This window comes from Salmo salar, chromosome ssa16, assembly GCF_905237065.1.
Source record: "Salmo salar chromosome ssa16, Ssal_v3.1, whole genome shotgun sequence".
Taxonomy (NCBI): Eukaryota; Metazoa; Chordata; class Actinopteri; order Salmoniformes; family Salmonidae; genus Salmo; species Salmo salar.
The window spans coordinates 59,114,914-59,141,685 of NC_059457.1; the positions used below are offsets into that span (position 1 = coordinate 59,114,914).

General features: G+C 48.9%; 1 protein-coding gene across 1 annotated transcript in view; it reads right to left on the bottom strand.

Annotated features, from left to right (window-relative positions):
* slc9a7 (solute carrier family 9 member 7) overlaps positions 1-26,772 on the bottom strand; it is a 142,323-nt gene that overhangs the window by 81,634 nt on the left and 33,917 nt on the right. The window contains exons 11-12 of the mRNA XM_045697509.1: positions 12,417-12,528; positions 3,333-3,486 (exon numbers count right to left, since the gene is read on the bottom strand). Coding sequence (XP_045553465.1) covers positions 3,333-3,486; positions 12,417-12,528 — 266 coding nt within the window. The remainder of the gene's footprint in view (positions 1-3,332; positions 3,487-12,416; positions 12,529-26,772) is intronic.

Consider the following 26,772-nt stretch of genomic DNA (forward strand, 5'->3'; position numbering starts at 1 on the left):
TTTCTTCCAAACACACTGATACAGACTGGCTTCTCCTCTCCTCCAAACACACTGATACAGACTGGCTTCTCCTCTCCTCCAAACACACTGATACAGACTGGCTTCTCCTCTCTTCCAAACACCCTGATACAGACTGGCTTCTACTATCCTCTAAACACACTGATACAGACTGGCTTCTCCTCTCCTCCAAACACACTGATACAGACTGGCTTCTCCTCTCCTCTAAACACACTGATACAGACTGGCTTCTCCTCTCCTCCAAACACACTGATACAGACTGGCTTCTCCTCTCCTCCAAACACACTGATACAGACTGGCTTCTCCTCTCTTCCAAACACACTGATACAGACTGGCTTCTCCTCTCCTCCAAACACACTGATACAGACTGGCTTCTCCTCTCCTCTAAACACACTGATACAGACTGGCTTCTCCTCTCCTCCAAACACACTGATACAGACTGGCTTCTCCTCTCCTCTAAACACACTGATACAGACTGGCTTCTCCTCTCCTCCAAACACACTGATACAGACTGGCTTCTCCTCTCCTCTAAACACACTGATACAGACTGGCTTCTCCTCTAAACACACTGATACAGACTGGCTTCTCCTCTAAACACACTGATACAGACTGTCTTCTCCTCTCCTCCAAACACACTGATACAGACTGGCTTCTCCTCTCCTCTAAACACACTGATACAGACTGGCTTCTCCTCTAAACACACTGATACAGACTGGCTTCTCCTCTCCTCTAAACACACTGATACAGACTGGCTTCTCCTCTCCTCTAAACACACTGATACAGACTGGCTTCTCCTCTCCTCCAAACACACTGATACAGACTGGCTTCTCCTCTCCTCTAAACACACTGATACAGACTGGCTTCTCCTCCAAACACACTGATACAGACTGGCTTCTCCTCTCCTCTAAACACACTGATACAGACTGGCTTCTCCTCTCCTCTAAACACACTGATACAGACTGGCTTCTCCTCTCCTCCAAACACACTGATACAGACTGGCTTCTCCTCTCCTCCAAACACACTGATACAGACTGGCTTCTCCTCTCCTCCAAACACACTGATACAGACTGGCTTCTCCTCTCCTCTAAACACACTGATACAGACTGGCTTCTCCTCTCCTCCAAACACACTGATACAGACTGGCTTCTCCTCTCCTCCAAACACACTGATACAGACTGGCTTCTCCTCTCCTCCAAACACATGCTTATAGTCCTTTTGGCACAACTCTGGCCACTACGGTGATGGGTTTAAGTCAACCAGGTTAACCCTACAGACTTCTCAGATGAACCAAAACACATTACAGTATGAAGATAGACTAAAACTGCTTCTCCATGAGATGTTATGGTGAAGTTGGCTAGCTAAGCTCATGCCTAGAAACATAATCTGGTCTAACCGCTGTCTCGCGCCGAACTGCACATTTTGCAGGCCTTCAAATCAAAAAGCACGGCGATATAAAGTCCACACATGAAAAAGTGTGTCGGTTTGTCACTTTCTCCAAGGTTGGAGTAATAACATGTTCAACTACTGAAGACATTGGATCCAATCGAGGTCGTCCCTTTCGATTTCGAGAATGACTCAGGGAGAATGATTGACTTCTTAAAGCCCAAACCCCGGTCTGGTCTGTTTGGTGCCTTCCTGCGAGTCTCACCATATTGCTCCTTTCGGCTTTAGAGACTGTGGATTAACCCTGTCTGTACACCACACAGAGACAGCATTAGTCATTCAAAATGAGCAGCTGCCAACACACATCACTACCCATAATCCTCTTTACTCTGATCAATATGGACCAGAGCCTGGCCAGACCATACTGGATGACAGACAGGCAGATAGTCATGTTAGCTAAGCTCTTTAAACAACTCACTCTAACAGCGAGTTTCACATCACAGTTAATATGTCCATTCACAGAGCAGCAGGTAGAGTTACCTGGCCCGACATCCCTACTACTAGCAGCAGGTAGAGTTACCTGGCCCGACATCCCTACTACTAGCAGCAGGTAGAGTTACCTGGCCCGACATCCCTACTACTAGCAGCAGGTAGAGTTACCTGGTCCGACATCCCTACTACTAGCAGCAGGTAGAGTTACCTGGCCCGACATCCCTACTACTAGCAGCAGGTAGAGTTACCTGGCCCGACATCCCTACTACTAGCAGCAGGTAGAGTTAGCTGGCCCGACATCCCTACTACTAGCAGCAGGTAGAGTTACCTGGTCCGACATCCCTACTACTAGCAGCAGGTAGAGTTACCTGGTCCGACATCCCTACTACTAGCAGCAGGTAGAGTTACCTGGCCCGACATCCCTACTATTAGCAGCAGGTAGAGTTACCTGGCCCGAAATCCCTACTACTAGCAGCAGGTAGAGTTACCTGGTCCGACATCCCTACTACTAGCAGCAGGTAGAGTTACCTGGCCCGACATCCCTACTACTAGCAGCAGGTAGAGTTACCTGGCCCGACATCCCTACTACTAGCAGCAGGTAGAGTTACCTGGTCCGACATCCCTACTACTAGCAGCAGGTAGAGTTACCTGGTCCGACATCCCTACTACAGTCCTCTAGGTGGTACTACAGCCCTCTAGGTGGTACAACAATCCTCTAGGTGGTACTACAGTCTACTAGGTGGTACTACAGTCCTCTAGGTGGTACTACAGCCAGGTACTACAGTCCTCTAGGTGGTACTACAGTCTACTAGGTGGTACTACAGTCCTCTAGGTGGTACTACAGTCCTCTAGGTGGTACTACAGTCCTCTAGGTGGTACTACAGTCCTCTAGGTGGTACAACAGTCCTCTAGGTGGTACTACAGTCTACTAGGTGGTACTACAGTCCTCTAGGTGGTACTACAGTCCTCTAGGTGGTACTACAGTCCTCTAGGTGGTACTACAGTCCTCTAGGTGGTACTACAGTCCTCTAGGTGGTACTACAGGCCTCTAGGTGGTACTACAGCCAGGTACTACAGTCCTCTAGGTGGTACTACAGTCTACTAGGTGGTACTACAGTCCTCTAGGTGGTACTACAGTCCTCTAGGTGGTACTACAGTCCTCTAGGTGGTACTACAGTCCTCTAGGTGGTACTACAGTCCTCTAGGTGGTACAACAGTCCTCTAGGTGGTACTACAGTCTACTAGGTGGTACTACAGTCCTCTAGGTGGTACTACAGTCCTCTAGGTGGTACTACAGTCCTCTAGGTGGTACTACAGGCCTCTAGGCGGTACTACAGCCAGGTACTACAGTCCTCTAGGTGGTACTACAGTCCTCTAGGTGGTACTACAGTCCTCCAGGTGGTACTACAGTCCTCCAAACACCCAGCCATCTAACTAACCTAATGTGTAGCCATGACAACATGGGGGTGGTTCCTCCTCCAAACACCCAGACGGTGAAGAAGACGATGAGGAGGGTGGTGGTGAACGTCATCTGGCGGGCGTAGGTAGCCGTGTCCCGGATTGCCAGGGCAAACGCCATCGCCCCCCGCAGGCCTGGAGGGGAACACACAGTAAAACAATCACAGTAAAACCACCTAGCTAGTGGCGTCTGGAGCGGAACCCACAGTAAAAGCACCTAGCTAGTGGCGTCTGGAGAGGAACCCACAGTAAAACCACCTAGCTAGTGGCGTCTGGAGAGGAACCCACAGTAAAACCACCCAGCTAGTGGCGTCTGGAGAGGAACCCACAGTAAAACCACCTAGCTAGTGGCGTCTGGAGAGGAACCCACAGTAAAACCACCTAGCTAGTGGCGTCTGGAGGGGAACCCACAGTAAAACCACCTAGCTAGTGGCGTCTGGAGGGGAACCCACAGTAAAACCACCTAGCTAGTGGCGTCTGGAGAGGAACCCACAGTAAAACCACCTAGCTAGTGGCGTCTGGAGAGGAACCCACAGTAAAACCACCTAGCTAGTGGCGTCTGGAGGGGAACCCACAGTAAAACCACCTAGCTAGTGGCGTCTGGAGGGGAACCCACAGTAAAACCACCTAGCTAGTGGCGTCTGGAGAGGAACCCACAGTAAAACCACCTAGCTAGTGGCGTCTGGAGAGGAACCCACAGTAAAACCACCTAGCTAGTGGCGTCTGGAGAGGAACCCACAGTAAAACCACCTAGCTAGTGGCGTCTGGAGGGGAACCCACAGTAAAACCACCTAGCTAGTGGCGTCTGGAGGGGAACCCACAGTAAAACCACCCAGCTAGTGGCGTCTGGAGAGGAACCCACAGTAAAACCACCTAGCTAGTGGAGTCTGGAGGGGAACCCACAGTAAAACCACCTAGCTAGTGGCGTCTGGAGAGGAACCCACAGTAAAATCAGAGTGCTGTGGAGTGGGTGGGTGTCAGAGCCCTGTGGAGTGGGTGGGTGAATGTCTAAGTGACTCAGTTCATTTTGTTTGAAGTCATTTGTGTAAAAGGTAAACAGAAAAATGTGACAACACCATCCCCTGCGCCGTCCCCGTATTGGTACATATCCGATCTGATACTTCCTGGTCCAGCCTTACCAACGCTGTTCCATTCGTCAGGTAGTAAACAATCCATTTGATTTTGTGTGGGTTTACGTGAATGTCCTTTATCTTTTGGGCCTGCAGGTGGGGTTGTATGGTACTGAAAGCACTGGAGAAGTCAGCGAACCTTGTTGTCACCACAGCCAGGCTTCTCCAGGTGCTCATATAGTCTGTGGAGGGCATCTTCAACACCAGGTTTTGGGCCGTAGGCAAATTGCAAAGGATCCAGATAGCCTGCCACATCGACTCTTCATAAAAGGTATTAAAACCCACTCAAAAGGTTTTCATGACTTGTGTGACGTCTTTCAGTGCTCAGTCCCTCCTGCTTTCTTTGAAATCGACACTATGCAGGACGTTTCCCAATTAGTAGGAGTATCTGTGAATATTAGGGACAGGTTGAAAATATTCTGCAGTATGACAGCCTGTTGTCCTCTGGCTTTAATAACCCAATCAGGCCCTACTGACTTCCTGGGATTGATCCTCTTCAGCAGCTTCACCAAATGTTCCTCCCAGATGCTCATGGGCTCAGCGCTTCCCAGATCAGTGTCCAGCACCTCCCCACAACCTGCTGTTGCTCTGCTGAGAAACTGGTTCTAACTCTGTAGGTGTCCCCTGGTACTGTAACCTGTTATCTCCTTCCTGTTATTCTCTTGCAGCGTTCTAACTCTGTAGCTGTCCCCTAGTGCTGTAACCTGTTATCTCCTTCCTGTTATTCTCTTGCAGCGTTCTAACTCTGTAGCTGTCCCCTAGTGCTGTAACCTGTTATCTCCTTCCTGTTATTCTCTTGCAGCGTTCTAACTCTGTAGCTCTGTCCCTTCCCCCATCACTCTGTAGCTATCCCCTGGTGCTGTAGCCTGTTATCTTCTTCATACCATCCCAGATATCCTTCATGTTATTCTCTTGCAGCGTTTTAATTTCAGTTTGTATTTATGTTTGCCTTTCCTGGTCCAACTGCTACCAGAATACCTCCCACTGGTCCAGCTGCTACCAGAATACCTCCCACTGGTCCAGCTGCTACCAGAATACCGCCCACTGGTCCAGCTGCTACCAGAATACCTCCCACTGCTACCAGAATACCGCCCACTGGTCCAGCTGCTACCAGAATACCGCCCACTGCTACCAGAATACCGCCCACTGGTCCAGCTGCTACCAGAATACCTCCCACTGGTCCAGCTGCTACCAGAATACCTCCCACTGCTACCAGAATACCGCCCACTGGTCCAGCTGCTACCAGAATACCTCCCACTGGTCCAACTGCTACCAGAATACCTCCCACTGGTCCAGCTGCTACCAGAATACCTCCCACTGCTACCAGAATACCTCCCACTGGTCCAACTGCTACCAGAATACCTCCCACTGGTCCAGCTGCTACCAGATTACCGCCCACTGGTCCAGCTAATACCAGAATACCGCCCACTGGTCCAGCTGCTACCAGAATACCGCCCACTGGTCCAGCTGCTACCAGAATACCGCCCACTGCTACCAGAATACCTCCCACTGCTACCAGAATACCTCCCACTGGTCCAGCTGCTACCAGCATACCGCCCACTGGTCCAGCTGCTACCAGAATACCGCCCACTGGTCCAGTACCAGAATACCTCCCACTGGTCCAGCTGCTACCAGAATACCTCCCACTGGTACAGCTGCTACCAGAATACCGCCCACTGCTACCAGATTACCTCCCACTGGTCCAGCTGCTACCAGAATACCACCCACTGGTCCAGCTGCTACCAGAATACCGCCCACTGGTCCAGCTGTAACCAGAATACCTCCCACTGGTCCAGCTGCTACCAGAATACCGCCCACTGGTCCAGCTGCTACCAGAATACCTCCCACTGGTCCAGCTGCTACCAGAATACCGCCCACTGGTCTAGCTGCTACCAGAATACCGCCCACTGGTCCAGCTGCTACCAGAATACCTCCCACTGCTACCAGAATACCTCCCACTGGTCCAGCTGCTACCAGAATACCTCCCACTGCTACCAGAACACCGCCCACTGGTCCAGCTGCTACCAGAATACCTCCCACTGGTCCAGATGCTACCAGATTACCGCCCACTGGTCCAGCTGCTACCAGCATACCGCCCACTGGTCCAGCTGCTACCAGAATACCGCCCACTGGTCCAGCTGCTACCAGAATACCGCCCACTGGTCCAGCTGCTACCAGAATACCGCCCACTGGTCCAGCTGCTACCAGAATACCGCCCACTGCTACCAGAATACCTCCCACTGCTACCAGATACCTCCCACTGGTCCAGCTGCTACCAGCATACCGCCCACTGGTCCAGCTGCTACCAGAATACCTCCCACTGGTCCAGCTGCTACCAGAATACCTCCCACTGGTCCAGCTGCTACCAGATTACCGCCCACTGGTCCAGCTGCTACCAGAATACCTCCCACTGGTCCAGCTGCTACCAGAATACCGCCCACTGGTCCAGCTGCTACCAGAATACCGCCCACTGCTACCAGAATACCTCCCACTGGTCCAGCTGCTACCAGAATACCGCCCACTGGTCCAGCTGCTACCAGAATTACCGCCCACTGGTCCAGCTGCTACCAGAATACCGCCCACTGGTCCAGCTGCTACCAGAACACCTCCCACTGGTCCAGCTGCTACCAGAATACCTCCCACTGGTCCAGCTGCTACCAGAATACCGCCCACTGTTCCAGCTGCTACCAGAATACCACCCACTGGTCCAGATGCTACCAGAATACCGCCCACTGCTACCAGAATACCTCCCACTGCTACCAGAATACCTCCCACTGGTCCAGCTGCTACCAGAATACCGCCCACTGGTCCAGCTGCTACCAGAATACCTCCCACTGCTACCAGAATACCTCCCACTGGTCCAGCTGCTACCAGAATACCTCCCACTGGTCCAGCTGCTACCTCACTGGTCTATACCACAGATATCACTGGTCTGTACCACAGACATCACTGGTCTATACCACAGACATCACTGGTCTGTACCACAGACATCACTGGTCTGTACCAGACATCACTGGTCTATACCACAGACATCACTGGTCTATACCACAGACATCACTGGTCTGTACCAGACATCACTGGTCTATACCACAGACATCACTGGTCTGTACCTGACATCACTGGTCTGTACCAGACATCACTGGTCTGTACCAGACATCACTGGTCTGTACCACAGACATCACTGGTCTGTACCAGACATCACTGGTCTGTACCACAGACATCACTGGTCTGTACCACAGACATCACTGGTCTATACCACAGACATCACTGGTCTATACCACAGACATCACTGCTCTGTACCAGACATCACTGGTCTCTACCAGACATCACTGGTGTATACCACAGACATCACTGGTCTGTACCACAGACATCACTGGTCTGTACCACAGACATCACTGGTCTGTACCACAGACATCACTGGTCTGTACCACAGACATCACTGGTCTGTACCACAGACATCACTGGTCTGTACCACAGACATCACTGGTCTATACCACAGACATCACTGGTCTATACCACAGACATCACTGGTCTATACCACAGACACCACTGGTCTATACCACAGACATCACTGGTCTATACCACAGACATCACTGGTCTATACCACAGACATCACTGGTCTATACCACAGACATCACTGGTCTATACCACAGACATCACTGGTCTGTACCACAGACATCACTGGTCTGTACCACAGACATCACTGGTCTGTACCACAGACATCACTGGTCTATACCACAGACATCACTGGTCTGTACCACAGACACCACTGGTCTATACCACAGACATCACTGGTCTATACCACAGACATCACTGGTCTATACAACAGACATCACTGGTCTATACCACAGACATCACTGGTCTATACCACAGACATCACTGGTCTGTACCAGACATCACTGGTCTATACCACAGACATCACTGGTCTATACCACAGACATCACTGGTCTGTACCACAGACATCACTGGTCTGTACCACAGACATCACTGGTCTGTACCAGACATCACTGATCTATACAACAGACATCACTGGTCTATACCACAGACATCACTGGTCTGTACCAGACATCACTGGTCTATACCACAGACATCACTGGTCTGTACCAGACATCACTGGTCTGTACCAGACATCACTGGTCTGTACCAGAGACATCACTGGTCTGTACCAGACATCACTGGTCTGTACCACAGACATCACTGGTCTGTACCACAGACATCACTGGTCTATACCAGAGACATCACTGGTCTGTACCAGACATCACTGGTCTCTACCAGACATCACTGGTGTATACCACAGACATCACTGGTCTGTACCACAGACATCACTGGTCTGTACCACAGACATCACTGGTCTGTACCAGACATCACTGGTCTGTACCACAGACATCACTGGTCTATACCACAGACATCACTGGTCTGTACCACAGACATCACTGGTCTGTACCACAGACATCACTGGTCTATACCACAGACATCACTGGTCTATACCACAGACATCACTGGTCTGTACCACAGACATCACTGGTCTGTACCACAGACATCACTGGTCTATACAACAGACATCACTGGTCTATACCACAGACATCACTGGTCTATACCACAGACATCACTGGTCTGTACCACAGACACCACTGGTCTATACCACAGACATCACTGGTCTATACCACAGACATCACTGGTCTATACAACAGACATCACTGGTCTATACCACAGACATCACTGGTCTATACAACAGACATCACTGGTCTGTACCACAGACACCACTGGTCTATACCACAGACATCACTGGTCTATACCACAGACATCACTGGTCTATACCACAGACACCACTGGTCTGTACCAGACATCACTGGTCTATACCAAAGACACCACTGGTCTATACCACAGACACCACTGGTCTATACCACAGACACCACTGGTCTATACCACAGACATCACTGGTCTGTACCACAGACACCACTGGTCTGTACCACAGACACCACTGGTCTGTACCACAGACATCACTGGTCTGTACCACAGACATCACTGGTCTATACCACAGACATCACTGGTCTGTACCACAGACATCACTGGTCTATACCACAGACACCACTGGTCTGTACCACAGACATCACTGGTCTATACCACAGACATCACTGGTCTGTACCTGCAAACATCACTGGTCTATACCACAGACATCACTGGTCTATACCACAGACATCACTGGTCTGTACCACAGACATCACTGGTCTGTACCACAGACATCACTGGTCTGTACCACAGACATCACTGGTCTATACCACAGACATCACTGGTCTATACCACAGACATCACTGGTCTATACCACAGACATCACTGGTCTATACCACAGACATCACTGGTCTGTACCACAGACATCACTGGTCTATACCACAGACATCACTGGTCTATACCACAGACATCAATGGTCTATACCACAGACACCACTGGTCTATACCACAGACATCACTGGTCTATACCACAGACATCACTGGTCTGTACCACAGACATCACTGGTCTGTACCACAGACATCACTGGTCTGTACCACAGACATCACTGGTCTATACTACAGACACCACTGGTCTATACCACAGACATCACTGGTCTGTACCACAGACATCACTGGTCTGTACCACAGACACCACTGGTCTGTACCACAGACATCACTGGTCTATACCACAGACATCACTGGTCTGTACCTGCAAACATCACTGGTCTATACCACAGACATCACTGGTCTATACCACAGACATCACTGGTCTGTACCACAGACATCACTGGTCTGTACCACAGACATCACTGGTCTATACTACAGACACCACTGGTCTATACCACAGACATCACTGGTCTGTACCACAGACATCACTGGTCTGTACCACAGACACCACTGGTCTGTACCACAGACATCACTGGTCTATACCACAGACATCACTGGTCTGTACCTGCAAACATCACTGGTCTATACCACAGACATCACTGGTCTATACCACAGACATCACTGGTCTGTACCACAGACATCACTGGTCTGTACCACAGACATCACTGGTCTGTACCACAGACATCACTGGTCTGTACCACAGACATCACTGGTCTATACCACAGACATCACTGGTCTATACCACAGACATCACTGGTCTATACCACAGACATCACTGGTCTATACCACAGACATCACTGGTCTGTACCACAGACATCACTGGTCTATACCACAGACATCACTGGTCTATACCACAGACATCACTGGTCTATACCACAGACATCACTGGTCTTTACCACAGACATCACTGGTCTATACCACAGACATCACTGGTCTATACCACAGACATCACTGGTCTATACCACAGACATCACTGGTCTGTACCACAGACATCACTGGTCTATACCACAGACATCACTGGTCTGTACCACAGACACCACTGGTCTATACCAAAGACACCACTGGTCTGTACCACAGACATCACTGGTCTATACCACAGACACCACTGGTCTATACCACAGACATCACTGGTCTATACCACAGACAACACTGGTCTATACCACAGACATCACTGGTCTGTACCACAGACATCACTGGTCTGTACCACAGACATCACTGGTCTATACCACAGACACCACTGGTCTATACCACAGACATCACTGGTCTGTACCACAGACATCACTGGTCTGTACCACAGACACCACTGGTCTATACCACAGACATCACTGGTCTATACCACAGACATCACTGGTCTATACCACAGACATCACTGGTCTGTACCAGACACCACTGGTCTATACCACAGACACCACTGGTCTGTACCACAGACATCACTGGTCTATACCACAGACACCACTGGTCTATACCACAGACATCACTGGTCTATACCACAGACATCACTGGTCTGTACCACAGACACCACTGGTCTATACCACAGACATCACTGGTCTATACCACAGACATCACTGGTCTATACCACAGACATCACTGGTCTATACCACAGACATCACTGGTCTATACCACAGACACCACTGGTCTGTACCACAGACATCACTGGTCTGTACCACAGACATCACTGGTCTATACCACAGACATCACTGGTCTGTACCAGACACCACTGGTCTATACCACAGACACCACTGGTCTGTACCACAGACATCACTGGTCTATACCACAGACACCACTGGTCTATACCACAGACATCACTGGTCTATACCACAGACATCACTGGTCTGTACCACAGACACCACTGGTCTATACCACAGACATCACTGGTCTATACCACAGACATCACTGGTCTATACCACAGACATCACTGGTCTATACCACAGACACCACTGGTCTGTACCACAGACACCACTGGTCTGTACCACAGACACCACTGGTCTGTACCACAGACATCACTGGTCTATACCACAGACATCACTGGTCTATACCACAGACATCACTGGTCTATACCACAGACACCACTGGTCTGTACCACAGACACCACTGGTCTGTACCACAGACACCACTGGTCTGTACCACAGACATCACTGGTCTATACAACAGACACCACTGGTCTATACCACAGACACCACTGGTCTATACAACAGACATCACTGGTCTGTACCACAGACACCACTGGTCTATACCACAGACACCACTGGTCTATACCACAGACACCACTGGTCTGTACCACAGACACCACTGGTCTATACAACAGACATCACTGGTCTGTACCACAGACACCACTGGTCTATACCACAGACACCACTGGTCTATACCACAGACACCACTGGTCTATACCACAGACACCACTGGTCTGTACCAGACATCACTGGTCTATACCACAGACACCACTGGTCTATACCACAGACATCACTGGTCTATACCACAGACACCACTGGTCTGTACCAGACACCACTGGTCTGTACCACAGACACCACTGGTCTATACCACAGACACCACTGGTCTGTACCTGCAAACATCATCATGTGCTGTAAGTTGCCCCTGATCTTGTTTCTTCGTCCCAGGTTGAGCAGGAAGGAGAGAGGGTAGATGTTGGCGGCGCGGCCTATGAAGATGGCCAGCTGATGGACGGGACAGTGTTGAGGATAGAAGTCGCTATACAGAAAGGATATAAACTCTGCCACAATGTGAAGAACAGCCCTGTTTACCTTGACCCTATCACCACTGACAGTGAACTATCCACTCTTAAAGGGGAATGGAAACACTATCCACTCTTAAAGGGGAATGGAAACACTATCCACTCTTAAAGGGGAATGGAAACACTATCCACTCTTAAAGGGGAATGGAAACACTATCCACTCTTAAAGGGGAATGGAAACACTATCCACTCTTAAAGGGGAATGGAAACACTATCCACTCTTAAAGGGGAATGGAAACACTATCCACTCTTAAAGGGGAATGGAAACACTATCCACTCTTAAAGGGGAATGGAAACACTATCCACTCTTAAAGGGGAATGGAAACATTATCCACTCTTAAAGGGGAATGGAAACCCTTTAGTAAGTAAAGCTAAACAAAGAGATGTATTCAATCCACTAATACTAAACATGTGCATTTAACATAAAAACATCTCTGTATTTAGTATTTTGATCATCAACGAGGTATATTTGAACTATGGTCAGCTCCATTTTAAATTGCCGTAGTAACGACTGAGGCCAGTGCGTCACTGGCAGGAAACGGTAAAGTGTCTGTGGTATTGAGTTTTCACACGGAGAGCGAATCGAAAGAGAGAGTGAGGTTAGGACAACGAAGATGGCAACAAAATGTAATAATTCAAACATTAACTGTATACAAAAAACAAACGACTCCAAACAGTCCCGTCAGGTGCAACAAACACTAAACCAGGCTGTAGGAATTGGCTCCAAAACAAATCCCTCTGTAAGCTACCATCGGCAGCCCAATGACCCACAACTTTCGAAGAAGTCTTCCCTGTGGCTCAGTTGGTAGAGCATGGTGTTTGCAACGCCAGCATGGTGTGTGCGACGTCAGGGTTGTGGGTTCGATTCCCACGGGGGGCCAGTACAAAAAATAAAATAAATATATATATATATGTATAAATAAATGCATGAAATTAAATGTATGCATTCACTACTGTAAGTCTCTCTGGATAAGAGCGTCTGCTAAATGATGTAAGAAGTGGCTTCTTAGGGCTAGGCCCCCTTTTTCTCCATTTCCTGTCTGAATGACGTGCCCAAAGTAAACTGCCTGTAGCTCAGGCCCTGAAGCCAGGATATACATATAATTGGTACCATTGGAAAGAAAACACTTTGAAGTTTGTAGAAATGTTAAAATAATGTACGAGAGTATAACACAATAGATGTGGTAGGAGAAAATGCAAAGAAAACCCAAACAGAATTTTTTTGAGAGAGACCATCCTCTTAGAATGGCAAGTGTAAGGTCATACTGAAAATTAGCTCCCTGGATGCAATTCCTATGTCTTCCACAGGGTGTCAGCAGTCTGTGTTCAAGGTTTCAGGCTTGTAACTTCAAAAACGAATAAGAAATATCAGTTGTAGCAGAAGGACACAGTCTTGGAAATTCATGTTTGGGCGCGACATGAAGACATTATGCACCTGGTAAAATCGTTTTCCTATTGAACATACTTCTTTCCGTAAGAAATATTATAGTTTCATTACATTTTAGGGTATCTGAGGAGTAGATAGAAACGTATTTTGACTTGTTGAAACAAAGTTTAGGGGTAGATTTTCGGATTCTGAGGTAACGTTAAACCAGTCATGACTGTTGATGACTAGGCTAGCGTTAGACATTGGACAACTTTGTTGCAACTCTGGTTGAAGGTAACAAGCTAATTGTGTCTGAAGTGTTTTGTGTAACAACCCCCAGCAACTAACGTTAGCAAGCAACTCGACTGCACAGTTTCTCCGTGTAGCCCTGTTACTAGGCAGTTACTCTGTAGCCCTGTTACTAGGCAGTTACTCTGTAGCCCTGTTACTAGGCAGTTACTCTGTAGCCCCGTTACTAGGCAGTTACTCTGTAGCCCCATTACTAGGCAGTTACTCTGTAGCCCTGTTACTAGGCAGTTACTCTGTAGCCCTGTTACTAGGCAGTTACTCTGTAGCCCCGTTACTAGGCAGTTACTCTGTAGCCCCGTTACTAGGCAGTTACTCTGTAGCCCCGTTACTAGGCAGTTACTCTGTAACCCCGTTACTAGGCAGTTACTCTGTAGCCCCGTTACTAGGCAGTTACTCTGTAGCCCTGTTACTAGGTAGTTACTCTGTAGCCCTGTTACTAGGTAGTTACTCTGTAGCCCTGTTACTAGGCAGTTACTCTGTAGCCCTGTTACTAGGTAGTTACTCTGTAGCCCCGTTACTAGGTAGTTACTCTGTAGCCCTGTTACTAGGCAGTTACTCTGTAGCCCCGTTACTAGGCAGTTACTCTGTAGCCCCGTTACTAGGCAGTTACTCTGTAGCCCTGTTACTAGGTAGTTACTCTGTAGCCCTGTTACTAGGCAGTTACTCTGTAGCCCTGTTACTAGGTAGTTACTCTGTAGCCCCGTTACTAGGTAGTTACTCTGTAGCCCCGTTACTAGGTAGTTACTCTGTAGCCCCGTTACTAGGCAGTTACTCTGTAGCCCCGTTACTAGGTAGTTACTCTGTAGCCCTGTTACTAGGCAGTTACTCTGTAGCCCTGTTACTAGGCAGTTACTCTGTAGCCCCGTTACTAGGCAGTTACTCTGTAGCCCCGTTACTAGGTAGTTACTCTGTAGCCCTGTTACTAGGTAGTTACTCTGTAGCCCTGTTACTAGGCAGTTACTCTGTAGCCCTGTTACTAGGCAGTTACTCTGTAGCCCTGTTACTAGGCAGTTACTCTGTAGCCCTGTTACTAGGCAGTTACTCTGTAGCCCTGTTACTAGGCAGTTACTCTGTAGCCCTGTTACTAGGCAGTTACTCTGTAGCCCTGTTACTAGGCAGTTACTCTGTAGCCCCGTTACTAGGCAGTTACTCTGTAGCCCCGTTACTAGGTAGTTACTCTGTAGCCCCGTTACTAGGCAGTTACTCTGTAGCCCCGTTACTAGGTAGTTACTCTGTAGCCCTGTTACTAGGTACCCTGTTACTAGGTAGTTACTCTGTAGCCCTGTTACTAGGCAGTTACTCTGTAGCCCTGTTACTAGGCAGTTACTCTGTAGCCCTGTTACTAGGCAGTTACTCTGTAGCCCTGTTACTAGGCAGTTACTCTGTAGCCCTGTTACTAGGCAGTTACTCTGTAGCCCTGTTACAAGGCAGTTACTCTGTAGCCCCGTTACTAGGTAGTTACTCTGTAGCCCCGTTACTAGGCAGTTACTCTGTAGCCCCGTTACTAGGTAGTTACTCTGTAGCCCCGTTACTAGGCAGTTACTCTGTAGCCCTGTTACTAGGCAGTTACTCTGTTGCCCCGTTACTAGGCAGTTACTCTGTAACCCCGTTACTAGGCAGTTACTCTGTAGCCCCGTTACTAGGCAGTTACTCTGTAACCCCGTTACTAGGCAGTTACTCTGTCGCCCCGTTACTAGGCAGTTACTCTGTAGCCCCGTTACTAGGCAGTTACTCTGTAGCCCCGTTACTAGGCAGTTACTCTGTAGCCCTGTTACTAGGCAGTTACTCTGTAGCCCTGTTACTAGGTAGTTACTCTGTAGCCCTGTTACTAGGTAGTTACTCTGTAGCCCTGTTACTAGGTAGTTACTCTGTAGCCCCGTTACTAGGCAGTTACTCTGTAGCCCCGTTACTAGGCAGTTACTCTGTAGCCCCGTTACTAGGCAGTTACTCTGTAGCCCCGTTACTAGGCAGTTACTCTGTAGCCCCGTTACTAGGTAGTTACTCTGTAGCCCCGTTATTAGGTAGTTACTCTGTAGCCCCGTTACTAGGCAGTTACTCTGTAGCCCTGTTACTAGGTAGTTACTCTGTAACCCCGTTACTAGGCAGTTACTCTGTAGCCCTGTTACTCTGTAGCCCCGTTACTAGGCAGTTACTCTGTAGCCCTGTTACTAGGTAGTTACTCTGTAGCCCTGTTACTAGGTAGTTACTCTGTAACCCCGTTACTAGGCAGTTACTCTGTAGCCCTGTTACTCTGTAGCCCCGTTACTAGGCAGTTACTCTGTAGCCCTGTTACTAGGTAGTTACTCTGTAGCCCTGTTACTCTGTAGCCCCGTTACTAGGCAGTTACTCTGTAGCCCCGTTACTAGGCAGTTACTCTGTAGCCCCGTTACTAGGTAGTTACTCTGTAGCCCTGTTACTAGGTAGTTACTCTGTAACCCCGTTACTAGGCAGTTACTCTGTAGCCCTGTTACTCTGTAGCCCCGTTACTAGGCAGTTACTCTGTAGCCCTGTTACTAGGTAGTTACTCTGTAGCCCTGTTACTCTGTAGCCCCGTTACTAGGCAGTTACTCTGTAGCCCCGTTACTAGGCAGTTACTCTGTAGCCCCGTTACTAGGTAGTTACTCTGTAGCCCCGTTACTAGGCAGTTACTCTGTAGCCCTGTTACTAGGTAGTTACTCTGTAACCCCGTTACTAGGCAGTTACTCTGTAGCCCTGTTACTCTGTAGCCCCGTTACTAGGCAGTTACTCTGTAGCCCTGTTACTAGGTAGTTACTCTGTAGCCCTGTTACTCTGTAGCCCCGTTACTAGGCAGTTACTCTGTAGCCCCGTTACTAGGCAGTTACTCTGTAGCCCCGTTACTAGGTAGTTACTCTGTAGCCCCGTTACTAGGCAGTTACTCTGTAGCCCTGTTACTAGGTAGTTACTCTGTAACCCTGTTACTAGGCAGTTACTCTGTAGCCCCGTTACTAGGCAGTTACTCTGTAGCCCCGTTACTAGGCAGTTACTCTGTAGCCCCGTTACTAGGCAGTTACTCTGTAGCCCCGTTACTAGGCAGTTACTCTGTAGCCCCGTTACTAGGCAGTTACTCTGTAGCCCCGTTACTAGGCAGTTACTCTGTAGCCCCGTTACTAGGTAGTTACTCTGTAGCCCCGTTACTAGGCAGTTACTCTGTAGCCCTGTTACTAGGTAGTTACTCTGTAACCCCGTTACTAGGCAGTTACTCTGTAGCCCTGTTACTCTGTAGCCCCGTTACTAGGCAGTTACTCTGTAGCCCTGTTACTAGGTAGTTACTCTGTAGCCCTGTTACTCTGTAGCCCAGTTACTAGGCAGTTACTCTGTAGCCCCGTTACTAGGCAGTTACTCTGTAGCCCCGTTACTAGGTAGTTACTCTGTAGCCCCGTTACTAGGCAGTTACTCTGTAGCCCTGTTACTAGGTAGTTACTCTGTAACCCCGTTACTAGGCAGTTACTCTGTAGCCCTGTTACTCTGTAGCCCCGTTACAAGGCAGTTACTCTGTAGCCCTGTTACTAGGTAGTTACTCTGTAGCCCTGTTACTAGGCAGTTACTCTGTAGCCCTGTTACTAGGTAGTTACTCTGTAGCCCTGTTACTAGGTAGTTACTCTGTAGCCCTGTTACTAGGTAGTTACTCTGTAGCCCCGTTACTAGGCAGTTACTCTGTAGCCCTGTTACTAGGTAGTTACTCTGTAGCCCTGTTACTAGGTAGTTACTCTGTAGCCCTGTTACTAGGTAGTTACTCTGTAGCCCTGTTACTAGGTAGTTACTCTGTAGCCCTGTTACTCTGTAGCCCTGTTACTAGGCAGTTACTCTGTAGCCCCGTTACTAGGTAGTTACTCTGTAGCCCCGTTACTAGGCAGTTACTCTGTGGCCCTGTTACTAGGTAGTTACTCTGTAGCCCCGTTACTAGGCAGTTACTCTGTAGCCCTGTTACTAGGTAGTTACTCTGTAGCCCTGTTACTAGGTAGTTACTCTGTAACCCCGTTACTAGGCAGTTACTCTGTAACCCCGTTACTAGGTAGTTACTCTGTAGCCCCGTTACTAGGCAGTTACTCTGTAGCCCTGTTACTAGGCAGTTACTCTGTAGCCCCGTTACTAGGCAGTTACTCTGTAGCCCCGTTACTAGGCAGTTACTCTGTAGCCCCGTTACTAGGCAGTTACTCTGTAACCCCGTTACTAGGCACTTACTCTGTAGCCCCGTTACTAGGCAGTTACTCTGTAGCCCCGTTACTAGGCAGTTACTCTGTAACCCCGTTACTAGGCAGTTACTCTGTAGCCCCGTTACTAGGCAGTTACTCTGTAGCCCCGTTACTAGGCAGTTACTCTGTAGCCCCGTTACTAGGCAGTTACTCTGTAGCCCCGTTACTAGGCAGTTACTCTGTAGCCCCGTTACTAGGCAGTTACTCTGTAGCCCCGTTACTAGGCAGTTACTCTGTAGCCCCGTTACTAGGCAGTTACTCTGTAGCCCCGTTACTAGGTAGTTACTCTGTAGCCCCGTTACTAGGCAGTTACTCTGTAGCCCTGTTACTAGGTAGTTACTCTGTAGCCCCGTTACTAGGCAGTTACTCTGTAGCCCTGTTACTAGGTAGTTACTCTGTAGCCCTGTTACTAGGTAGTTACTCTGTAACCCCGTTACTAGGCAGTTACTCTGTAGCCCTGTTACTCTGTAGCCCCGTTACTAGGCAGTTACTCTGTAGCCCTGTTACTAGGTAGTTACTCTGTAGCCCTGTTACTCTGTAGCCCCGTTACTAGGCAGTTACTCTGTAGCCCCGTTACTAGGCAGTTACTCTGTAGCCCCGTTACTAGGTAGTTACTCTGTAGCCCCGTTACTAGGCAGTTACTCTGTAGCCCTGTTACTAGGTAGTTACTCTGTAACCCCGTTACTAGGCAGTTACTCTGTAGCCCTGTTACTCTGTAGCCCCGTTACTAGGCAGTTACTCTGTAGCCCTGTTACTAGGTAGTTACTCTGTAGCCCTGTTACTCTGTAGCCCCGTTACTAGGCAGTTACTCTGTAGCCCCGTTACTAGGCAGTTACTCTGTAGCCCCGTTACTAGGTAGTTACTCTGTAGCCCCGTTACTAGGCAGTTACTCTGTAGCCCTGTTACTAGGTAGTTACTCTGTAACCCCGTTACTAGGCAGTTACTCTGTAGCCCTGTTACTCTGTAGCCCCGTTACTAGGCAGTTACTCTGTAGCCCTGTTACTAGGTAGTTACTCTGTAGCCCTGTTACTCTGTAGCCCCGTTACTAGGCAGTTACTCTGTAGCCCCGTTACTAGGCAGTTACTCTGTAGCCCCGTTACTAGGTAGTTACTCTGTAGCCCCGTTACTAGGCAGTTACTCTGTAGCCCTGTTACTAGGTAGTTACTCTGTAACCCTGTTACTAGGCAGTTACTCTGTAGCCCCGTTACTAGGCAGTTACTCTGTAGCCCCGTTACTAGGCAGTTACTCTGTAGCCCCGTTACTAGGCAGTTACTCTGTAGCCCCGTTACTAGGCAGTTACTCTGTAGCCCCGTTACTAGGCAGTTACTCTGTAGCCCCGTTACTAGGCAGTTACTCTGTAGCCCCGTTACTAGGTAGTTACTCTGTAGCCCCGTTACTAGGCAGTTACTCTGTAGCCCTGTTACTAGGTAGTTACTCTGTAACCCCGTTACTAGGCAGTTACTCTGTAGCCCTGTTACTCTGTAGCCCCGTTACTAGGCAGTTACTCTGTAGCCCTGTTACTAGGTAGTTACTCTGTAGCCCTGTTACTCTGTAGCCCAGTTACTAGGCAGTTACTCTGTAGCCCCGTTACTAGGCAGTTACTCTGTAGCCCCGTTACTAGGTAGTTACTCTGTAGCCCCGTTACTAGGCAGTTACTCTGTAGCCCTGTTACTAGGTAGTTACTCTGTAACCCCGTTACTAGGCAGTTACTCTGTAGCCCTGTTACTCTGTAGCCCCGTTACTAGGCAGTTACTCTGTAGCCCTGTTACTAGGTAGTTACTCTGTAGCCCTGTTACTAGGCAGTTACTCTGTAGCCCTGTTACTAGGTAGTTACTCTGTAGCCCTGTTACTAGGTAGTTACTCTGTAGCCCTGTTACTAGGTAGTTACTCTGTAGCCCCGTTACTAGGCAGTTACTCTGTAGCCCTGTTACTAGGTAGTTACTCTGTAGCCCTGTTACTAGGTAGTTACTCTGTAGCCCTGTTACTAGGTAGTTACTCTGTAGCCCTGTTACTAGGTAGTTACTCTGTAGCCCTGTTACTCTGTAGCCCTGTTACTAGGCAGTTACTCTGTAGCCCCGTTACTAGGTAGTTACTCTGTAGCCCCGTTACTAGGCAGTTACTCTGTGGCCCTGTTACTAGGTAGTTACTCTGTAGCCCCGTTACTAGGCAGTTACTCTGTAGCCCTGTTACTAGGTAGTTACTCTGTAGCCCTGTTACTAGGTAGTTACTCTGTAACCCCGTTACTAGGCAGTTACTCTGTAACCCTGTTACTAGGTAGTTACTCTGTAGCCCCGTTACTAGGCAGTTACTCTGTAGCCCTGTTACTAGGCAGTTACTCTGTAGCCCCGTTACTAGGCAGTTACTCTGTAGCCCCGTTACTAGGCAGTTACTCTGTAGCCCCGTTACTAGGCAGTTACTCTGTAACCCCGTTACTAGGCACTTACTCTGTAGCCCCGTTACTAGGCAGTTACTCTGTAGCCCCGTTACTAGGCAGTTACTCTGTAACCCCGTTACTAGGCAGTTACTCTGTAGCCCCGTTACTAGGCAGTTACTCTGTAGCCCCGTTACTAGGCAGTTACTCTGTAGCCCCGTTACTAGGCAGTTACTCTGTAGCCCCGTTACTAGGCAGTTACTCTGTAGCCCCGTTACTAGGCAGTTACTCTGTAGCCCCGTTACTAGGCAGTTACTCTGTAGCCCCGTTACTAGGCAGTTACTCTGTAGCCCCGTTACTAGGTAGTTACTCTGTAGCCCCGTTACTAGGCAGTTACTCTGTAGCCCTGTTACTAGGTAGTTACTCTGTAACCCCGTTACTAGGCAGTTACTCTGTAGCCCTGTTACTCTGTAGCCCCGTTACTAGGCAGTTACTCTGTAGCCCTGTTACTAGGTAGTTACTCTGTAGCCCTGTTACTCTGTAGCCCGGTTACTAGGCAGTTACTCTGTAGCCCCGTTACTAGGCAGTTACTCTGTAGCCCCGTTACTAGGTAGTTACTCTGTAGCCCCGTTACTAGGCAGTTACTCTGTAGCCCTGTTACTAGGTAGTTACTCTGTAACCCCGTTACTAGGCAGTTACTCTGTAGCCCTGTTACTCTGTAGCCCCGTTACTAGGCAGTTACTCTGTAGCCCTGTTACTAGGTAGTTACTCTGTAGCCCTGTTACTAGGCAGTTACTCTGTAGCACTGTTACTAGGCAGTTACTCTGTAGCCCTGTTACTAGGTAGTTACTCTGTAGCCCTGTTACTAGGTAGTTACTCTGTAGCCCCGTTACTAGGCAGTTACTCTGTAGCCCTGTTACTAGGTAGTTACTCTGTAGCCCTGTTACTAGGTAGTTACTCTGTAGCCCTGTTACTAGGTAGTTACTCTGTAGCCCTGTTACTAGGTAGTTACTCTGTAGCCCTGTTACTCTGTAGCCCTGTTACTAGGCAGTTACTCTGTAGCCCCGTTACTAGGTAGTTACTCTGTAGCCCCGTTACTAGGCAGTTACTCTGTAGCCCTGTTACTAGGTAGTTACTCTGTAGCCCCGTTACTAGGCAGTTACTCTGTAGCCCTGTTACTAGGTAGTTACTCTGTAGCCCTGTTACTAGGTAGTTACTCTGTAACCCCGTTACTAGGCAGTTACTCTGTAACCCTGTTACTAGGTAGTTACTCTGTAGCCCCGTTACTAGGCAGTTACTCTGTAGCCCTGTTACTAGGCAGTTACTCTGTAGCCCCGTTACTAGGCAGTTACTCTGTAGCCCCGTTACTAGGCAGTTACTCTGTAGCCCCGTTACTAGGCAGTTACTCTGTAGCCCCGTTACTAGGCAGTTACTCTGTAGCCCCGTTACTAGGCAGTTACTCTGTAGCCCCGTTACTAGGCAGTTACTCTGTAGCCCCGTTACTAGGCAGTTACTCTGTAGCCCCGTTACTAGGCAGTTACTCTGTAGCCCCGTTACTAGGCAGTTACTCTGTAGCCCCGTTACTAGGCAGTTACTCTGTAGCCCCGTTACTAGGCAGTTACTCTGTAGCCCCGTTACTAGGCAGTTACTCTATAGCCCCGTTACTAGGCAGTTACTCTGTAGCCCCGTTACTAGGCAGTTACTCTGTAGCCCCGTTACTAGGCAGTTACTCTGTAGCCCCGTTACTAGGCAGTTACTCTGTAACCCCGTTACTAGGCAGTTACTCTGTCGCCCCGTTACTAGGCAGTTACTCTGTAGCCCTGTTACTAGGCAGTTACTCTGTCGCCCCGTTACTAGGCAGTTACTCTGTAGCCCTGTTACTAGGCAGTTACTCTGTAGCCCTGTTACTAGGTAGTTACTCTGTAGCCCCGTTACTAGGCAGTTACTCTGTAGCCCTGTTACTAGGTAGTTACTCTGTAACCCTGTTACTAGGTAGTTACTCTGTAGCCCCGTTACTAGGCAGTTACTCTGTAGCCCTGTTACTAGGTAGTTACTCTGTAGCCCTGTTACTAGGCAGTTACTCTGTAGCCCTGTTACTAGGTAGTTACTCTGTAGCCCTGTTACTAGGTAGTTACTCTGTAGCCCCGTTACTAGGTAGTTACTCTGTAGCCCCGTTACTAGGCAGTTACTCTGTAGCCCCGTTACTAGGCAGTTACTCTGTAGCCCCGTTACTAGGCAGTTACTCTGTAGCCCCGTTACTAGGCAGTTACTCTGTAGCCCCGTTACTAGGCAGTTACTCTGTAGCCCCGTTACTAGGTAGTTACTCTGTAGTCCCGTTACTAGGCAGTTACTCTGTAGCCCTGTTACTAGGTAGTTACTCTGTAACCCCGTTACTAGGCAGTTACTCTGTAGCCCTGTTACTCTGTAGCCCCGTTACTAGGCAGTTACTCTGTAGCCCTGTTACTAGGTAGTTACTCTGTAGCCCTGTTACTAGGCAGTTACTCTGTAGCCCTGTTACTAGGTAGTTACTCTGTAGCCCTGTTACTAGGTAGTTACTCTGTAGCCCTGTTACTAGGTAGTTACTCTGTAGCCCCGTTACTAGGCAGTTACTCTGTAGCCCTGTTACTAGGTAGTTACTCTGTAGCCCTGTTACTAGGTAGTTACTCTGTAGCCCTGTTACTAGGTAGTTACTCTGTAGCCCTGTTACTAGGTAGTTACTCTGTAGCCCTGTTACTCTGTAGCCCTGTTACTAGGCAGTTACTCTGTAGCCCCGTTACTAGGTAGTTACTCTGTAGCCCCGTTACTAGGCAGTTACTCTGTGGCCCTGTTACTAGGTAGTTACTCTGTAGCCCCGTTACTAGGCAGTTACTCTGTAGCCCTGTTACTAGGTAGTTACTCTGTAGCCCTGTTACTAGGTAGTTACTCTGTAACCCCGTTACTAGGCAGTTACTCTGTAACCCTGTTACTAGGTAGTTACTCTGTAGCCCCGTTACTAGGCAGTTACTCTGTAGCCCTGTTACTAGGCAGTTACTCTGTAGCCCCGTTACTAGGCAGTTACTCTGTAGCCCCGTTACTAGGCAGTTACTCTGTAGCCCCGTTACTAGGCAGTTACTCTGTAACCCCGTTACTAGGCAGTTACTCTGTAGCCCCGTTACTAGGCAGTTACTCTGTAGCCCCGTTACTAGGCAGTTACTCTGTAACCCCGTTACTAGGCAGTTACTCTGTAGCCCCGTTACTAGGCAGTTACTCTGTAGCCCCGTTACTAGGCAGTTACTCTGTAGCCCCGTTACTAGGCAGTTACTCTGTAGCCCCGTTACTAGGCAGTTACTCTGTAGCCCCGTTACTAGGCAGTTACTCTGTAGCCCCGTTACTAGGCAGTTACTCTGTAGCCCCGTTACTAGGTAGTTACTCTGTAGCCCCGTTACTAGGCAGTTACTCTGTAGCCCTGTTACTAGGTAGTTACTCTGTAACCCCGTTACTAGGCAGTTACTCTGTAGCCCTGTTACTCTGTAGCCCCGTTACTAGGCAGTTACTCTGTAGCCCTGTTACTAGGTAGTTACTCTGTAGCCCTGTTACTCTGTAGCCCGGTTACTAGGCAGTTACTCTGTAGCCCCGTTACTAGGCAGTTACTCTGTAGCCCCGTTACTAGGTAGTTACTCTGTAGCCCCGTTACTAGGCAGTTACTCTGTAGCCCTGTTACTAGGTAGTTACTCTGTAACCCCGTTACTAGGCAGTTACTCTGTAGCCCTGTTACTCTGTAGCCCCGTTACTAGGCAGTTACTCTGTAGCCCTGTTACTAGGTAGTTACTCTGTAGCCCTGTTACTAGGCAGTTACTCTGTAGCACTGTTACTAGGCAGTTACTCTGTAGCCCTGTTACTAGGTAGTTACTCTGTAGCCCTGTTACTAGGTAGTTACTCTGTAGCCCCGTTACTAGGCAGTTACTCTGTAGCCCTGTTACTAGGCAGTTACTCTGTAGCCCTGTTACTAGGTAGTTACTCTGTAGCCCTGTTACTAGGTAGTTACTCTGTAGCCCTGTTACTAGGTAGTTACTCTGTAGCCCTGTTACTCTGTAGCCCTGTTACTAGGCAGTTACTCTGTAGCCCCGTTACTAGGTAGTTACTCTGTAGCCCCGTTACTAGGCAGTTACTCTGTAGCCCTGTTACTAGGTAGTTACTCTGTAGCCCCGTTACTAGGCAGTTACTCTGTAGCCCTGTTACTAGGTAGTTACTCTGTAGCCCTGTTACTAGGTAGTTACTCTGTAACCCCGTTACTAGGCAGTTACTCTGTAACCCTGTTACTAGGTAGTTACTCTGTAGCCCCGTTACTAGGCAGTTACTCTGTAGCCCTGTTACTAGGCAGTTACTCTGTAGCCCCGTTACTAGGCAGTTACTCTGTAGCCCCGTTACTAGGCAGTTACTCTGTAGCCCCGTTACTAGGCAGTTACTCTGTAGCCCCGTTACTAGGCAGTTACTCTGTAGCCCCGTTACTAGGCAGTTACTCTGTAGCCCCGTTACTAGGCAGTTACTCTGTAGCCCCGTTACTAGGCAGTTACTCTGTAGCCCCGTTACTAGGCAGTTACTCTGTAGCCCCGTTACTAGGCAGTTACTCTGTAGCCCCGTTACTAGGCAGTTACTCTGTAGCCCCGTTACTAGGCAGTTACTCTGTAGCCCCGTTACTAGGCAGTTACTCTATAGCCCCGTTACTAGGCAGTTACTCTGTAGCCCCGTTACTAGGCAGTTACTCTGTAGCCCCGTTACTAGGCAGTTACTCTGTAGCCCCGTTACTAGGCAGTTACTCTGTAACCCCGTTACTAGGCAGTTACTCTGTCGCCCCGTTACTAGGCAGTTACTCTGTAGCCCCGTTACTAGGCAGTTACTCTGTCGCCCCGTTACTAGGCAGTTACTCTGTAGCCCTGTTACTAGGCAGTTACTCTGTAGCCCTGTTACTAGGCAGTTACTCTGTAGCCCCGTTACTAGGCAGTTACTCTGTAGCCCTGTTACTAGGTAGTTACTCTGTAACCCTGTTACTAGGTAGTTACTCTGTAGCCCCGTTACTAGGCAGTTACTCTGTAGCCCTGTTACTAGGTAGTTACTCTGTAGCCCTGTTACTAGGCAGTTACTCTGTAGCCCTGTTACTAGGTAGTTACTCTGTAGCCCTGTTACTAGGTAGTTACTCTGTAGCCCCGTTACTAGGTAGTTACTCTGTAGCCCCGTTACTAGGCAGTTACTCTGTAGCCCCGTTACTAGGCAGTTACTCTGTAGCCCCGTTACTAGGCAGTTACTCTGTAGCCCCGTTACTAGGCAGTTACTCTGTAGCCCCGTTACTAGGCAGTTACTCTGTAGCCCCGTTACTAGGTAGTTACTCTGTAGTCCCGTTACTAGGCAGTTACTCTGTAGCCCTGTTACTAGGTAGTTACTCTGTAACCCCGTTACTAGGCAGTTACTCTGTAGCCCTGTTACTCTGTAGCCCCGTTACTAGGCAGTTACTCTGTAGCCCTGTTACTAGGTAGTTACTCTGTAGCCCTGTTACTCTGTAGCCCCGTTACTAGGCAGTTACTCTGTAGCCCCGTTACTAGGCAGTTACTCTGTAGCCCCGTTACTAGGTAGTTATTCTGTAGCCCCGTTACTAGGCAGTTACTCTGTAGCCCTGTTACTAGGTAGTTACTCTGTAACCCCGTTACTAGGCAGTTACTCTGTAGCCCTGTTACTCTGTAGCCCTGTTACTAGGCAGTTACTCTGTAGCCCCGTTACTAGGTAGTTACTCTGTAGCCCCGTTACTAGGCAGTTACTCTGTAGCCCTGTTACTAGGTAGTTACTCTGTAGCCCCGTTACTAGGCAGTTACTCTGTAGCCCCGTTACTAGGTAGTTACTCTGTAGCCCCGTTACTAGGTAGTTACTCTGTAACCC